Raw genomic sequence first — 19,048 nt, 5'->3', positions numbered from 1 at the left:
GATTACAGTATGGTTTCCTGTCTATTTTTTTACAATTTAACCCAAAATATTGTCATCCTTGCCAGTTCTCCCTGAAACACAGTCTCAATTCTCAATGCACCAAATGAGATGACGCACCAAAACACCAAGTGAAAGAAGAAAAAAATGGCCCAGATCAAACCAAACTGAAGTTTTTTTGGTCTAAAGGATCTCCATATTCTGTGAAAGAGCCTTGATTTTTTAATACTGTGTTGAGAAAACATGACAAAACCCCCTTGTTAAATAATTTTTCATAACATTTCTTACTGAATGACATAAGGGATTTTTAGATGGACTAAAAATCACTTCTTTTAAATTTGTTGTTCTTAAAAAAAAAAAAAAAACAACAAAATAAACACCTTTATTGGAGGGTGGGATATCACCAAATTCTGGTAATTACAACAATGACTACTAGCAGATAGCAAGTTTTAGGCACATGCACTATGTAAATTGCTATTTATATATGCCAAATACAATTTCCTACTCACCATCTTGCTGCTTCAAGAGTCCTTGCTGGATGTATCGAATATATGTAAAGAAGTTACACACAGAAGTGATCTGAACCCATAGAAAAAGAATGGTGGTTAATATCATTTTGTATAATGGTATGGAAAAATAAACTAAATTACTAATACTCAAAATGAAATCACAGTAAATCTACTTACCCTGTAACGACAGAAAGGAGAAATGTAGTAATAACTGCTTGAATCTCCTAATTTGATTCTATGCTTGCATGACTTACTTTGTCCACTGAGAGCACATTTCCTACAAAATACAAAGTTTGCATGACTTAATAAACAAATTTGACATCAATGTCTGAACACCTGCATGTGTTTAAGGTGTTAATGTAATTGCTTCGTATTGGCACAGATACCAGAGTCTCTGCCTTCATTTTACACGTTGCAATTATTACATTATGTTGTCAATTATTTTAATTCCACAAGGACTAATTTTGTTTCAATACCAGTACATTGTGATGCATTTCTGATTTTTAAAACTTTCTCCAGCTCTGGTCATGTACTTCCATATTCACTAATTCAAGCTGGCTTGACAACTCTGGAATGGTGGGATTTCTTTAATTAACTCTTCATATGTGAAATAAATATTGTTTAAATTAGCAGTTAATGCCAACATTTAAACAGATTTTTAAAAAATTCTGCTTGATGTTGCATTTCACCGTAAAAAATATCAACCCGACAGAACAGCAGTCAATTCTCTGAAGCCTCTCTCAGATGTGTTCTAAGACCAGCTTTGCATTTATGCCCAAACTGAAATAATGTTTTATATTCAGTATAAAATAACTTGACGCAAAGGGAAATAGGCTGTCTGGCAATAATTCTTTCCATTACCATTATAAAAAGCAATAGTAAAATAAACATATTTACTACTTCTGGTGTATTGCAAGCGTGTCTTATTCAAGAACAAGGAAAGGTCAGTAGTCTCCACAAATTCTTCTCAAAAAAAAAAAAAAACAATTCAGGAAAAGGCAATGAATTTTTTAAAAATTCCTCCAACATTCTTTAGAAAAAGAAGGTTTGAATCTCTTGAAGAAACTGCTATTAACACAATCTTAATAAATGTAAATAAAACGGGAATTTGATTTATTTGGAATTTCTGTATCGCAGCATCTCAGATGAACTGGGTTGTCATGGCATCCACTGTTTCATTGATTTTAAAAACTGCTGGCTCTTCTCCCTTCCATTTCTACCTCACAAAATTAGGGAGTCTAAGAACAAGCAGCCTTTCAAAACTGAAACAAAAATTACTAAGCTTCTGTGGTTCTAAACAGTGGCTCAGAGGCCCTTTTAAATAGCCTGCGGCTGGTCTACAGAACCATGTAAGACAGGAGAAAACTGAAGAGTGCATATGATTTTCCATAGCAATTTATGAGGACTGACAGAAGTCCATTGATCCAAGAAATCCTACCGTAGCTGAAGCAAACTGATCGCAGTTACAGTCAAGCTTTTGTGAGAAGACAGACAGACTTTCAATGCTAGGAAAATAAAGCCCTTTTTTCCTTCTGGCTATAGAATTACTTTCTATATGTTATCTTCTATCACACCAGGTTAAATACTGGCATGATGGTTACTACTAATGACTCAGTTCTGCGCTGTATGGCACACATGCAGCTTAGCGCTTTGTTCCCCATGGGGACAATTATTCGAATCCTGTGGGGAAACCCAGCTGTCTTTTGTTAAGGCAGCACTTAATACACACCATCACAGGCACCATTCAATAACTTCTGTATATCAAGAACCTTTCTTCACTATTATCCCAGCTCTCCGCCCTCCACTCCTTATTTTGCTGTTGGGCTATTACCTGCTATTCTACACGCCTGTTCCCCCATCCCCCAGGCAACTGTACAATAAAATAATTCCTTTAAAAACATGACTTTCATTTTTGTTATTATTTATTTACAGTTTGTCTATATTTTGTTACCTATTTAAGAACACTGTTTCAATAAAAATAGTGCTTTGCACCATATAAAAATAAAAAATGAAACTGAATTCAGTGAAAACTGGAACACCTGTTTCCCATTCAGTGCCAGTAATCATATATAAGGCAAAGCACATTTGCTGTCAAATTACACTTAAATACTGTATATTGCGTTTTGTTGCTACCTGACAGCGGGAAAAGGGAGAAAGGAGTACGCCTGGCCTTCTAATACATCTAAAGTAACTAAATTACAATTTGTGCATAGTCATCACAAAGCATTAATCTATAGCTAGCCAACTATTTAAGGATCACATGAGTTCTAAATAAAAATTTATCTTACACTGGAAAAAATAGGTTAAAAAACTCATGAAACTTCTGAATGATACCGTCAAGTCTCCCGTTTCTGAGTAAATATTTCATCATGTCAAGACGCAGGGAAGTTGCTTGAACCACAATGATTTTAAATCAATTTGCCAATTGCTCGTTAATGACACATGACTTGTTTCAGTAGCTTCTGGCTATCCAGATTCTCGATTGCATTCACGGAATGCAGCTCTCAGTGGTGTACCTTGGACTTGAAATCACCACCCCTTGAGTAGCTCCATTATCGGTGGTGGGCCCTTCTGATGAGGGGCTGTTACAGCTCAAAGAGTGTGTTTTCTGGTGACAGAAGTAAACTGAAGAATATACGAACGCCTGAATTTTGTAGGCTAGAAAGGATCAAATACTAAGTCATAAAACACAATTTCCATTTTATATAGCTTCTTTAAAGAGAAAGTAAAAAATTTTGAAATATGTTAAATGTATTTTCTCTTCCACTTAAAAACAGAGGAAAAACAACAACTAAAAACCAACAGTGATGAGAAATTTAAAAAAAAAAAAAAATCTTAAGAGCCAGATGACATACTCTAAAGCACACTACAAATCCCTTCCTTCTCCTCCACATCCACCAAAGCCCCAGTGCCTCAGGCAAGTCCCTCCCACCTAACTCTAATGTCTATATCAGTACTTGACAAGAAGTCTTGCTTCCGATTCCTCTAGGACCATTCCAAAATTTCTAAAATAACGTTCCTGTCATTCAAGCATACTTCCTGCTTTAGGTCCAGACTCACCTTTACCTTCATTCCCGCTTCATTACATTCCTCCTGCTCAAATTCAGAGGATCCAGTCTATATATTTCCTCTCAAATCCTTCAGCTACCTTTGTCAGTGTGCTATGTATGTCCTAAATTTCTTATGCCACAAATACTCCAGATGCCCGATATTCAGCCTATACTACTTCAATACCTATTTCTTTCACGAGGCGTGACAGGCCCTAGTTCAAAAGCATCTGTTTTAAGTACCAGGATGGACTTCTCCAAAAAAGTGAATGCTACTTTTGCAATCAATGCATCATAAGTGAAGTAAACAGCTCTTTTAAAAAGGGAATTTGTCTTAAAGGTTTGTTCTATATTAGTCTTTTCTGAAGTCTAATTTCTTAGTTGCTTACTTTCCCCATAAAATTTTGTAACAGCAATGTTGAAGTCTTAGATTTTAAGGAATAATGTTTAAAATACACAAATTTGACTGAGGTGATCAGTTGACAGCAGTTCTCAATCCAAGAGTTATCTCAAATGAGTCAAGATTCCCCCTCTGTCTGTTAGCTTAACATACTTTGGTCCCCCACATTCAACTGCAGAAGCTTTCACAAATCGAACAGGTTGCAAGCCAACAGGTTCAATGCTCAGAGTGTTGTTTTCAACAGCTTCCAGAACAGCTGAGGCCAACTGCAAGAGAAATTTAGAAAGCAGTTAAAAACAGCTCTGCATTACCCATTGCCTCAAAGCAGTGACATATTTCTTCTGTAATGTTAGGAACACCAAAAAAAAAAAAAAATCAAGTCACCAAACAGATATTCAATTACAAATGATATTTTGCTTTCATTGTGAGCAAGAGGTCCCATTTCCAGGCTCCTGTTTAAATTCTGCCCTCCAAATAACCCTGCCCTCCCTGAGGCAAGATAACCGCCTTTACAGCCAGGAATGTAGTCAAGCATGTTTAAAATGCTAACTGTACTTTCAGTCATTCCTCATAAGCCCAAATAGCACATACATTTGTATATGCAGTGTGCTTGTCACAGACCAGACACGGCACAAACTTTGTTTATTGAAAAAAAATGTTCTAATTTTATTCTCTTCTATGGAAACACAAAATGATGCAGCATGATTCCTTAATCTTGCAAAAAAACAAGTAAATATTATGTCACTGTTTTTCAGCCAAAGATAGCTTTAGAAAGGTGTTCAAACAAGTAAGACTGAACAATATACAGAAAAGCCAACATAATACATAGAAAAGCCAGTTGCCACTTTCAAACACTAGTCTAGTTAAAACATCTTCATGAAACAAAGCGCAACTTTGCTCAGGCTTTTTATGTGAATTGTTTATAAACACACAATCATAAGACACTAGAAATACGTTCATTTTGCTTGATTGGACTCATCACTTGCCCAAGACTACTGTTTAAGTATGGACAAGTAATAGCCATTACTTGATTTAAAAGAAGGTGCAATTTATGTTATTAGTTAAATAATTGTGTGCCAAGGTTCCTTCCTACTGAGTAATAAAGATATTTTTCTACTGTACTTTGTATATTTTAAAAAGAGAATGTTACTATTGAAGTAGTTAATACGAAATACTCTCTCTGCCATCTCCCAAAAGCAAAACGCTACACATATACACAAGAGGCTACTGAGCGTTAATGTAATACTTCAGCCATTCAGATAACTGCATTTCCAATTATTCAAAAACACAATACACATGTAGTTTATTGTTTGGTTTAACTGCACATTAGTTTATCAATATTCAAGTGAAAACAGAAGTTGGTGACTATGCGTAGCATCTGGAAACAATAACGGATATAACTGGCAAGTGCTAGAAGTTTCATTCTTTCCTTAAGAGGAAATACAAATCTACAGTAATTATATCACCACTGAAACAGAAAAAAAACGAAGTTGCTGGGAAAGACAACAGGATGGCCTACTTACACATACGGCAGAAGCAATTTAATTCCCATAGTAACCAAGTAAACTTTTTAGTGGCAGAGGTTCATATGATGCTGTACACCAACCATAATGAACTGGTATACCATTAACTAAAAGATCATGCGTGCTTATGGCCAGCAAGTAACAGTAAATGAAAAGCATGGGAAAAGAACATAACACCACACAAAAACAACAGATAAACATTATGAAGAAAATACAGCATTTTCCATGAGAGGTGTTTAATTGGGGGGAGGGAATATCAAGTCTGAGGGCTTTAAAATTTGTTATTCTTATTTTAATAAAGATCTAAGAATATGGTCACTTTCCCCTAGAGACTGATATCCCAACTACAGCCTCTAAATGCTGCTTAAGAACAAAAACTAAGTAAAGCAGTTAGAGCTGGAATCAATTCCACATTATTTCCAGGATGGGTAAAACTCCAGTCTTTCCTCTGTATGGCAGTGGGAATAACACAAGGAAAAAAAACCTCTCAATTTGTTTCATCTAAAACCATATTCCCAAACTGCCCCTGTTGAATCACATCAAATCCCCAAGTCTAATTCTTGTACCTCAAACCTCTCTTCAAGAAAACACCCAGAACTGTGCTTGCAGCCTGCTCTGATTGATATGAGAGAAAACTGGTCCACAAAATTAAATATATTGGTCTCTACTGCCCCCTATATAAACAAGAGACAGTGACAGGACACTATTTCTACAAAACCGTATCTTTGAAGTATCAGGAAAAAAACCACCATCCATTTCTACAAACATCAGATTCTGCCAGATAGGAGTAACATCTGAAGGAGCAGACCTAAAAAGGCCATATCTGGAATACCATAAATGAAACAGTGAAGGAAAAATGATCATTTAAATACTCCAGACTAAACTTCAGCACTTCACTGTAAAATGTCACACTCTAATGAAACAGAAATGGTTAAACTTCACATGAAAACATTTTTAATATGGTCTATTGGCTTCATGTAACATATTTAAGGGACAAAAGTCAGTGACCACATTTAGCCTATTTCCATTACCTCACTTTTTGAGAAGGTTAAACATGGAAAAATATCTTCCCGATAAATTTTGTCCAAGAAAGGACACGTTCTGTCCATAGTAGGCTCATCCTTCCAAGATCTGAATTCATTGTACAAAGATAGGTCAGCCTAGAACACACACAAAGATTCACATATTTTAGTACTGCAATTATCACACTAGTGTCTATCATTTGCAACTATCCACAGGTAAGTCATGAGCATTAAAACTAAATGCTTTCCATCGCACTGTGAAAAAATGCTATCGTGCCCCAGCTATGAACACCTTCTTAAATTCACTTTCCCAAGACTGTAAATATAAGCAAATCAAAACATATCATTTTCAAGACACAGAGGTAATGCATTGACTGGTCACCACAACACCAGGGACAAGCTAACTACCTCTCCCCCATTTTATAAACTTCCAGGATAGCTTTGAAAAACTTAACTATTGTTTAACAGAAAAAAGCCAAAAAATCATTTTCTTCTTGTTGCATCTTCATTACAGTATTTAACTCCACCTTCATTTCTGCGAGTCACAGAAAAGTAGAGAAACCTAAAGAAAACAACTGCAATCCTAGACATCTTATACATTCACCCTGCATCTGAATATAACACACTGCTATCCGACCACTAAAAGAAAATAGACATCTAACACACTAAATACACTGACACAGGAAAACAGGAACTGAATATACAAATCAATTAAAACTATACTTTTTTCTTCATTTTTCATCTTTATTCTCAAACTCTCTCCTACACCGTGCTACAAGAGGAAGGCAAGAATATTCACTGGGCATGATTTATGAGCCTGCTCCCCCACAGCTCCTCTAGTCAATGCAAAAATACTAAAACAATCCATTAAATCATACTAGGAATAAGCACGCTCTGCATTAGGAAGAGATTGTTTTATCTGCTTTGAAAACACCTTGTTTTGTCATCGCCATGTTGAGATCAGTTTAGCAGCAAGAAGGCACCTATCCAGTCTGGTGTTCAGGAGACTGGTACTAGGTCGCTATTAAAATCCATGTTTGTGTTCTGGGACAGCCTGTCCCATGGGCTGGCTACCCACTAACAGCTGGAGCACAGTGAGGTACTCCCAGAGCACATCATCTAGTTTTGCGTTACTTGAGAAGGATCCTGTTCACAGGCACCGACGCTGCTCCAAGACGCGAATCAAGCAGAGTGGGGGTGAGTGCTTCCGATGCATGCTCCTAATCCAATGTAAAAGACTAATATGCCAGTCCCCAACGGGATATGCAACACCATCTTGCTCCTCAGATGCAACACCATCCTCAGACTGGTTTTGACATTCTGCTGACACAGACTTCAGCACCTTTCCCCTCCAACTGGTTGTAAAATCCCTTTCTTGTACTATAGCAGACCTATACTCCTAAAACCCAAACCTAAAGCTACAGGAAGGGATGTATGCTGCAGGCCAAAGATAAGCCAGGATGTGATTTTAAAAATTCTGTAATATTAAAAATAAATAATATAGATGAGATAATGAAAGAGGGAAAATAACATATGCTAAAAATTAAAATAATTTATTTTTAATCCTATTAAAAAGATTAGTACACTGCTTTGAACCAACCTCTTTCAGTCTTTTGTTCTTTCCCCATGCGTTACCCCTTCTCTGAGCTCCCAGTACTTTGCCATTCTTTTATACATATATTTTTGGGGAGTTATTTTGTTATTTTTTTTGTTTTCCTTGAAAAAGAACCTACAAAAATTAGACTGGCAAATTTGTTTTCCATTAGAGCTACTTGCCTTACACTCAGGTACAATCAAGAACAACCATCTTAATTAAGCTAGTCCATAAATGTTCTGGTTGCTAAGCCACCAACCTCATTGTATAAATGAAATTCAATAGGTGTAACTTGCTCCCTAAAGGAACACTTCCCACACCTTAAAACCCATCTCAGGTCTGGCTTTAAAATGAATACAATCAAGAGATATCAGCAGAAAAAAGCCGTTTTTGATTTGCACTATATGATTCTAAAAATTAAGATGCATTTCTTATTAACTCAGTTATTTTCTAGATTTAACTCAATTTCACCCAAACTTGCAATTTATAAAGAAGCTGCCTTGAAAAAACTGCTCAGTGAATGCAGCTCGATGCTCTTCCTTTCCAGTCTACACTGTGTGCTACACGTGTATCTCCCCCCGCCTTTATTTGCTCTTTCACTAGATCAAAGTTTTGATTACCTTCAATTAAATATACAGCCATTTGTAATAACAATTACAGTTAAATTTTTAATGCTTTCATTTTACAGTAAAATACAACATCAGAGAAACACGTCAGCTCTTTGAACAACACTGATGCATTTATCAGCATTTACGCTGAGCGGATGCTACCTGCCTGCCTAAGATCCAGGCAGCTGCCTAGCTTGCCTAAATCCTGTTAATACCTAAATTAATTAGACATGTCTACTTATCCTAGAGGTTACTCCCACATGCTAAGAAGTATTTCTCTGGGATGTTGGCACCTTTCTGGTCCACTGCAATTTAGGGTAGACAGCCAGCCACTCTAACTCTGTCTACGTTCCACAAAGAAAGCTGAGAGTTGACATGTATTTACACCCAGCTCCATCCAACATCTCAAAATGCACATCTCGGGGTGGTAGACTCCCTTTAAGGGTCCAAAGCTATATTCCCCACACCGCAAGGCCACTAGATACCCCTGAGCAAGGGTAATCTCAGCCCCCCCTTTTGAAGCCAAGTCACTCAAAATCAGAAGAACGACATGCAAAGAGTAACCTAACTCAGTGGCACGAACATTCAGCAAGAAGGGGGCAGAACTAGGGTTTCAGACCCAGCTCCCAGAAATGCAAGAACATTTACCTTAGAGCAACAATAAACAAAAAAAGTAAACAAAACCACAGAGCATTGGATAATGAAAGCAGTAGGGAAGGCATGTCTCCCGCGCTTAAAACAATCTCCTAACCACCTTGCCAGAGGCAGTCTTGCTTTCTTCACGCAATGGTACACTCCATTAAATATTCCTGCTCAGAAGAGAAATAGACAGACTCAAGTCCCAATGGGTGGAGAATCCGTGTGTTTCTTACTGATTCCCTGGGCTGTCACTGGAAGAAACAGTCACCTGTTTTGAGTAGCCTTGATCAAAGTGTCTCCTTATGCAGCCAACAGAAAGGAGACTGAACTAAAGAAAAATGTCAGGCAGATAACCTTCTGCAGCATGTCCTTCACATTCACCACTTTCTCTCCCCAAGAAATTGAGGCAAAACAGATTTCTCCCCTCTCCCGCTCTTGCCCGATACTTAAAAATTTCATTGAGTCATGACCTCAGTGTGATGCTTACAAAGTAACTGGATTCCATCCCAGCTCTCCTCTTTCGTTTGCATCTTTCTGAAGAGCAACAAGGATTCAATTTTAATAAGTAAAACATCCTGGACACCACTGAAAGTGGGCAGGCAGGATGTAAAGCTTTTTTTTTTAAGCCCAAGTATGAAACAGAAACCGGAAAATGCCTTTATTTTCTAGATTTATAGTAAAAAGGTGTATAGTATAAATGCACTTAATGATGACTGGCAAAACAAAGTATAAAAATGGCCACTGTAAATCACATTAAAGTTCCAGTTAGCCTGTTACCCCTCTGACAGTGGCCAGCAGCCACAGAGCTGGTAGAGAGCAGTACGAGAGGAAAGACAGCGATGTGCCTTCATTTTACAGCCTCCCAACTCCTAGCAATCTGTAGTTAAAGAAGCTTCCTAAGCCAAATGTCATATCTATCTTCTCTTTTGTCACTTTGCATGACTACATTTTGAACACATTTATATTTTTAATCTCGCTACCTCGTGACAATGACTTGTAAAGTTTCATTATGTACTGACTGAAAATTATCTTCCTTTTAGCTTCCAGAGTTTTCTTATTACAAGAAATCACTAATATTCGTTTGCTAATCATCTTCCCCATGTCACCTCTGATTGTACTGATTTTTGTTCTGCCTCAAGTGTCTCTCTACATAGAAATACTTCCATAGGTTTGACCACCTATGTCACACTTCCTCGTATTTTCATTATGTTCTTTCTGAGATGAAGGTGTCATAGCTGCATGCATAGACACACGCATCTACTACATGTGTATACAGCAGCGTAGTTCTTTTTCTTTTGCTATTTATTCCTTTCCTAAAAGGAATATTTATTCCTTTTCTAAGGCTCGGTGCGTCTTTGACCACCACTGAGCACTGAGATGGTGTTTTCACAGAACTATCCACAAGTACACTACTTTTTTTTTCCCCCGGCACAATGTAGCTATTTCTAAGTCCACAACTGCATGTGTGCTAGAGTTGCATTTTTTCCTAGATGCCTCATTTCTCATTTACTTATTTTGAATTTCATCTGCTGTTCTATGAACCGCTCAGTATCATAAAATCCTTCTCAACTTTTCGGTCACTTTTTGCTACTACCATTCCAAGGACTCGAGCACCAACCTGTCGCCTCATTATTGCCCCATTTTCAATTACCTGAATAGATAAAAAAAAACCCCTCACAGGCGCCTCTGGGACTCCAGTGGTAATTCTCCTCCTGTTCTCTAATAAATCATTGATTCTGTCTTTTCCTTGGCCTCTTTCACCCATTATTGATCTATAAAATGACTCTTCTTCTTTTCTATGACAGTTTATGAGACATTTATGAAAGTTTATGAACTTTCGGTGATGGACTTTGTAAAAAACCACCAGGACTTATCATTCAGTTATACTGTATTTTTCTTTTTTTTTTTTTTTTTTTTAAATTCCCATCTTTAAATTATTGATTCCAGTATTTAAAATCTTATCTCATCTTCCCTTAATGATTTAATATATACTAGATTTACTGTGGGTAAAACAAAACAATAAAGCCAGCTTATCAGCAAAAAGATGACAATCTTTGTACTGTTACCTCTTTACAGTCTTTTACAATTGGCTGCATCATGGTAAGGTCCTGATGACTGCCACCCATAGCACTGCTTGTACTCTTGTTTCTTGCATGGCCTTTCTTAAAAGGAGTTTTTCCAGTAGACTGAAACTCCTTAGTTGGAGATGTCGGTGAAGTAGACAGTACTAGTGTTTTCAATGCTGCTACTTCAGCCTGGAGGACATCAATCTTGGGGGGGGGGGGGCGGGGGGGGGGAGGAATAAAGTCATTAACAAAACAGAAATACCATATTAGGCTATGAATATGTTAAATCATTTTAAAAAGTTTCCAGTTATGTTGGTTCAAATTAAGACTTCATCTTCCAACAGTACTGACACACAGGTGCCTATGCAATTGCATACTGTAGTAACCTTGCAAGCTATCTGATCTGATGCTGAAACACCAGCTCTGTGCCCACAGGTGTTAGCTAAGAATACGTCAAGGCAACACAAAACGACTTAGTATATATTTTAATATTGCATACAGGTAATGCTCTATTTACATCTTTATGATCCACACTTTAGATTTATAACCATGTGAAAAGACAAAGCAAGCAAGTTGGAAAAAACTCACCTTTCCCTGTGCTTCTTTTAACTGTTTTTCTGCTGCAGCTTGTTTGACGTTAGCTTCTTTAACCATTTTGTGTGCTTCCTATAAAAAAATGTTTAGCTAGTGTAAATGCTTCACACAAATTTACAAGATCCAGTAAAAACAAACAAACAAAAAAAAACCACAAAAAAACCCCACACCTAAGGACATACTTTCGCTTCATGGAGACTACTTGTGAATAGTAAGTTGTGCAACAATCTGAAATTAAATAGTTACATACCAAAAAATACCTACAAATCTATCATTTGGATTCATCACTGGCCCACCAAGTTTCTTCTCCTTGGTCCTGAGCCCAGATTCAGGAATTCAGCAACTCTACCCATCCCCCTCCATCAGGAACTATACCTGTCACGGACGCCAGGCTCCAGTCACGCTTCGGTGGCTGACAAGTCAAGTTCCTTGACCCCCAAGAGAAAGACTCAACCCGTAGCAACAAAAGCAACATGAGCACAGTAGCGCATTCAAAAGAACTTCTCCCTTCTTCTAGCCAGAATAACCAGTTATAGTCAATTGTAAATTTCTGCATGAAGGAACCGGTCAAACAACTATGAAGTTTAAATTCTTACCATCAATAAAACAGACAAAGCAACAGCATAAAATAGTTTATGGATTAATAAGCATTTCTTAAGTAGAACAGAAAAAGCACTAAAAAACAACCCAAGTAAAGAAATAAGGCTAAGCCAATAAAGAAGAAAGAGTAAAAGGACTGGGAATTTTTTTAAACATCCTTTTACCTCATACCTCTAAGCCTTTTGTCTGCATAATGTATTTGTTTAGGCTCTGATCCAGCAATTTGCACCTGTGATCAAATTACTGTTCTTACTTGGTACTTACTGAGGGCAACAAAGATTGAAAGATCAGGGCCACCCATTAAATTACTTGGAATAGGATCCTTCTCATATCTGTAAAGCGCCTAGCACATATCGGGACGCTATATAAATAAAACAAAAATGTTCATACATCATCATACCAAAAGATCTGGCTCCCACTGGCATAGAACACAGCTGTATAATATGGGTTTGTAAAATTCTCTTAAGTAACAACAGACACATGCAGGAATGGGAACATACACATTAATACAATGTGTACAAATACATTTAACATTGACCATGCAGTTTCTGCTTAATGATGCACCTTTGAAAGCGAAGCATATTACAGGGCTATTACACTGTAATAATGTAATATATGCACCCAGCTGTGGCAAAACAACTCTCGATCCTCCATTGGGATGCATTAAAATAAGCTCCAGCATATCCACTTATACGGTCACTGAAATTAGTGGGATTCAGAACAGAAAGTGAATTCAAGGGCTGGAGATCACAGTGTAAAAAATCAAGAAAACCTCAACACTGTGTTTTGTTAGGGCCTCTTAGTGCAATCAAATCACAAAAGAAAATTCAAGTGACATGCCCACAACAGCTGGGAGTTCTGAATAATTAAAACTCAAACAATTATTACTAGTACACTCTATGTCAAACATAGCTTTAACAAATTGATAACTTTGTTCTAAGTTACAAAGTGTCATTAATATAAAATTTCATTGATAATTTTATTTTTATTCCTCTACAGTTAAAAGCCCCACATTTTCCTCCCCCCGCAATATACACAAGTATTTATACTGAAAAGTAACTTTCTAATCTTCCATTTATTCTCTACACACAGGAACTGCTTAATATTTTAAGTAACTTTGCCGGACCGGGATGATGAAATACAATGCGTTGCCAACTCACAGAGCAGTTTGTAATTTGATTTTTGAATGTCAGTATTTTCAAGGTTTTAATAGCACTTTTATATCAATACAACATCACCAGTTTAAATACTGTTTCTAAAACATACCTAATGTTGTATCTTTATGCATATGCTGAAAACCAATACTTACGATTTGGTAAACATATAAATCATCTCCGGATTATTACATTTATTCTGACAGTTATGGGTATCACAATTTAGCCTCTAGGCATTCCTATATATATTCCTACAATAAAATGAGAACTGATCCTCCTTGAAGTATGGATTTAAGATTTTTTTTCTGGGTAATACAAGTGCACAATCTTTGCTGGCACTACTGCCATATTCTCAAATGAAAAGGTCCCACTTAAAGTTCAGGCTTCTCACTTGGTAACCAGGTCCCACCCTGGTGCATCACTCAGTATTAATGTTTCTGTTCAAGTTTGTGGGAGTAGCATGCTGCCAGACCCAAAATTCAAAAGCTGAAAGCATGGTTAAGTTATGTACTTGCTTCCTCCATTCATCTGGAACTACGTTATTTTTTTATTTAGTCACCATGGCAACCCCAAATTTAGCTCTTATCTAGATAGCCTTGTTGTCAGACAGAGAAGCTGTCTCAAAATAGTTATGCCGAAAAATAAGCCTAAATAGTTTTAAGCTGTCTGATATATTTCCCTTATTTTCTTTGGTTTGTGACTAGGCAGATTGACAAGCTCAACAAGGTCTCTTTCATCTAAGTGAAAAGTCTACTGCTCTTAAGTCTCTACATCAACACACCCGGGTCTTCAGGACACAAATCCCTTTACAAGGTTATTGCAGAAAAATTCAGCATACAATATACTGACTCTACATAAAACATCTGGCTCATCTTCCCTTAAGTATATCACATCGAAGACTCCAACAAACCTCAAACAGACTAGCTGTAAGTTCTTCCAATTCCTGTCCAAGTTGATCTCGCACTTTAGAAAGCCTTTCACATTCTTCATCTTTTAACTTCAGCTCCTATGGAAAATTGAAAGTTATTTATTCTGACTTAGAGTAGTAATTTGGCCTTTTAAAGCTAATACCACAGAGAGAGGGGAGAAAAAGAAAAAAAATAGAGGAACATAAAACCTTGGCTAAACAAAGCCTTTCAAAATATTACTCTTAACACTACAAGTAATTAAATTAATGCTGCACATACATATAGCTATTCTTCCTGACATACAGCAATATACCAGGCCAATCTAAAGTATCTCTAACCTAGACATCAGCATGTCCAAAATTGCCTTAAGTAAAAAAAGGTTTTTTCCTGAAAGTATAGAAGACTTAAGTCACTTAAAATATAGATCCAATTAATTATTGGGACAGACAGAATACCAGTTCTGTTTACCCATTTCTTAATAGACACTTAAAGAAAGTAATCTTTAAAAAAAAAAAAAATCAAAAAAAGCTTTGTCTCAAGACAATCCCCAATTCTAAAAGAATCTTAAAGCATATTTTACCATAAATTGCCTCCTGCATATCTCCTTAAAACTAACACAATTCCAAAATCATACTGTAATTATATCCTTGCTCTTGTTTATGCAGATATATAAATCAAATTAAAGCAACTTAATGAAATTCAAAGTGTTATTTGTCTACATCACTAAAATTTGAGCGAGGAAGGCCTGACCATACCACTTTTACAGTAAGATTTTAACATAGATTTGGCAGTATAAGCATTACACATGCCCAATCTCATCTGTATTGTCCTAAGTCTGAGGCAAAAGTGGCGTAATTTGCAGAGAAGTACAAAAAGTTCAACAAGGAATTTGAAAGAAGAGTTCCTCTCCCCTTTCCCAACCATTAAACCCTGGAATCTCTTGCAAGAAAGACAACGATGGAAAGAAAAAGTAAGGGAAAGAAGAGCAGCAGACAGCCCACTCTGACCTTTCAAGCATTTTTTTCTGGCCATAAGTCCCCTCTCATCCCCACCTAGTTCTTCCTTCTCTTCTTTTCCCCCTGCCAAGCTAGCTATTACACTACCGTGGCTCCTGAAATGCAGGACCCAAGCCTGTCACTGACATGTTAAAGACTCCAAATACAATCTAGCAATGATTTGCTTTGAAAACCTCCAGAAACCACTAAAGAAAACAGCTGCCTTAAGAAAACTCTGGGAGGCCAATCACAACAGTCATAAAAAGGCCCAAATGGCAGATTCCCTTGTGTTTCTGGGACTTGGTTAGTATTTCTCCCAAAGTCTTCATGACTGAGTAATGTTGTACACAACAATGTGGAAAACTACACCTTGCCTTGCAGTATGCTGATATTAGGTCTTGCTCTCAATTTCTGCAGTGAAACTCGCAATAGATTTTCCTCTAAGATGAAGGCTCTTGTTTGACTTCAGCTCCTAAATTCAACACGTGTTTAAGGACTGTTCTAGACTCATTTAGTGTCAGAGGCATTATTTCTCCCTTCTTTTATTTGGTTTTAACCTTGGACTTTTCGATTGATTTTTAGTCTAGTTTGTTTGCTATTCTGACTTTTTGCTTTCCATATGCAACCTTTTAACTATTTTGAAAGGTATCACTTAAATGATGGGTTTTTCCAAACATGGTATTTCTCAAATAGTACTCAACTCTTACCTACTAGCTACTATTCTGCACACAGTGACCTATTGCTCAAAACAAACAAACAAAAAAAGCAGGAAAATAGCTACAGATGGAGGGAAGAGAAGGGAAAAAGGAATACAAAAAGCCAAAGAGAAAAAAAGTACCAGAAAAAAGAAGAGGTTAAAGAAAGAAAGGGGAAACAAAATGTAATTAATTACTTTTGTGTTGGTTTAAAGTATTTCCCATATAAAGTATGGTTCTTAATAACGAAATGAAAGATTCTGATGCAAAATGCTTGAAGCTCAAGTTTCATGTGTTCCTATAAACGCAGAGAATACATCAATATATTTCCTTTCGTTTACTTCACTGATTTGTAAGGAAAATGCTACGTAGACGTCAATACATCTTAAAAGGAGGTTATATTAATATTCAGGTCAAGAGTTACCAAACTCACAATGGAGGCAGTACTACACTAGGTTCACTTTGGGGCTACCACTATCAATACGCTATTTTAAGTAAGAGGGTTACAGTTTTGCCTGCAACTGGAAAGATTAGGGGGGCTTAGATTAAAATTTAAGCAGACAAGTACAGCTACTTAATGAAAACAAAAAGGAGACAACACCAGGCCGTCTACTACGCATGGCTGCTTAGCCAGATTTGTCAAACACTGGGCAAGTTTCCATGACATGATTCAGGGAGGAGCCTAATATAACACCTTATTTTGCCAAGCAAGTTTAATAGCTTGGGTTTTTTAAGCAGGGCAGAAATAAAGAGCGCCCAAAGCAAAAAGCTTAGCAGTTATTAGAAACATTACTACTGCCTCTGTCTCAAAGGCATTACTGGAGAGTTCCCAGCCATACACAATATAGAGGTAGAAAAGACAGCTGCGTGTGCTAGACTAACCATCCATGCTGCAGTCCTTCCCACATTACTGTTCTGAAAAAGTAACTACATGAAGAAGATAAGCTATTATAAAGCACACCACACACAGTTACCGAAGTAGGTAATAAAAAAAATTTAACTTGCATGGAAAAAAACATTAAAGTTAGAAAAAAAAAATCCTATATCAAAGAGTCATATTATTGCTTATTTCACTTTAATCTTCAAAAAGAGACTACAAGGTGGATCTTTAGAAAGAACCAGACAGATAAAGAATGCAAATTACTGCTTCAGAACCATTCATATTTTAAATTCTAGAAAGAAAATTATCCTGCATCTAGTTCAGCAATTTAACCAAGTCAGAATTAGATGCGGAAGATCAAGGAAAGAATGAATATTTCCTACAGGTATCACTTAAAATCAGAATCATGGGATACAGCTGAATCCTGAAGTTGTCAAAAAAAGTTTGTATTTACATTAGAATACATTTCTATTTGACTAGTCTTCACTCAGCACCCAAGTTAAACAAGCTACATAAAAATTAGTCCATTGCAACCACATTTACAAAGGTGTTTAATGTGAGACAAGGTCCAGAATATCTTTTCTGAGATAAGAGCATTTCACAAACTATTGAATTATCATCTTAAGGCATGAGTGAAGATGCTTCTGTTTTGCTTGCATGTAGTCTTCTACTCGTCTGAGAAAGTTTCTGTGCCTACGATACACTACAACAGCATCAGTCAGAGGTGTGGAAACTGAAAACTTTCATCACTCACGACAGCAAGGAACTGCTAAAACACCTTCAGAGAACCAACCCATCTTTAACAATCACAAGCCAGTGGCCTTACAATTCAACTGCAATTTTGTTTTAGAAAAGCTTGAAAGCATATTCTTCAGTGGAGTTCTGGGATGGTATGTTATTCTGGAGCATCCTCATTTTTATTGTTCGTTAACTTATAAGCAAACAACAACAGAAATTTAAAAATGCTGAAGGTACTGTATAGTACTACTGGAATTCCTGGATAGTTATTGTGAATCTATTTATTCATTAATCCATGTAGAGTTTTAAAATCTCATGTTTTACTGTGGAAAAATAAAGAGATTTAACCACCAGTGTTAGCCTGCGCAGAAACACTGTAATAAAGGCAATAGCCCCTGTTACATTGGATTCTTTGACAGTACAGGCAGAAAAATGGAAAAAAAAAAATCTACTTCAAATCCTGTATCAACACATGAGATCTGAAGACAAGAGATCAAATTGTAACACTCAGTTTGGTTCTGAGATGAAGAATGCATACAGAAATTCAAGCCTTCGAAAGAAAAACCTAGATCTGAGGATCAGGTTCTTAAACGACGCTGAAATTTACAATACCACATTCTATACTGTCACCTCTTTCACAAGAATCGCTGCATCAGTGGGGAAAAAAACTCTCAATTTCACTCTACTAGGGAAATATCAGTAATTCAGATTTCTACTACAAAAAGCCAAACACGGTTTTACTTGTTACCAACAGGTCTTACTCTAAAGACCGTAGGAAGCATGGAATTCATTCTCAAACCGAATACGGTATTTGCAACCAACATCTCTGGTAGACTGCTCCTTCCTCATCAGAGAAGGAGGCTAACCGTCAGTGACAGCTAATAATTTCAACGCTCCAAGAGAAAAAGTATCAACACAGAAACCTAAGTTTCCCTCTGTAGTCATAGACGACATCATTACACTGACAGTCTGATCGATGAGGAAACAACTTCAGGGCCAAATCACACAAAAATTCAAGGAAAACATGACTAGGAACTGCCACAGCTCAGAAACTACAAGCGAGCTATCCAACATACATG

At 36.8% G+C, this 19,048-nt stretch overlaps 1 protein-coding gene across 4 annotated transcripts in view; it reads right to left on the bottom strand.

Annotated features, from left to right (window-relative positions):
* The window catches only part of RAB3IP (RAB3A interacting protein), a 34,383-nt gene that overhangs the window by 2,589 nt on the left and 12,746 nt on the right, over positions 1-19,048 (bottom strand). For 2 of the 4 annotated variants that reach the window (XM_087766655.1, XM_087766656.1), the window contains exons 4-10: positions 14,664-14,759; positions 11,994-12,071; positions 11,406-11,609; positions 6,508-6,636; positions 4,107-4,219; positions 684-783; positions 507-576 (exon numbers count right to left, since the gene is read on the bottom strand). In XM_087766655.1, coding sequence (XP_087622781.1) covers positions 507-576; positions 684-783; positions 4,107-4,219; positions 6,508-6,636; positions 11,406-11,609; positions 11,994-12,071; positions 14,664-14,759 — 790 coding nt within the window. Of the gene's footprint in view, positions 1-506; positions 577-683; positions 784-4,106; positions 4,220-6,507; positions 6,637-11,405; positions 11,610-11,993; positions 12,072-12,863; positions 13,475-14,663; positions 14,760-19,048 lie in introns of those variants that run through there. The other 2 variants (XM_087766659.1, XM_087766657.1) reach the window with 2 other exon arrangements.

The sequence above is a fragment of the Nipponia nippon genome, unplaced genomic scaffold (genome assembly GCF_047370975.1).
Source record: "Nipponia nippon isolate SJK-2023a ecotype South Korea unplaced genomic scaffold, ASM4737097v1 scaffold_3, whole genome shotgun sequence".
NCBI lineage: Eukaryota > Metazoa > Chordata > Aves > Pelecaniformes > Threskiornithidae > Nipponia > Nipponia nippon.
The sequence above is the reverse complement of the archived record's forward strand: the minus strand, read 5'-3'. Positions and strand labels throughout refer to the sequence as shown.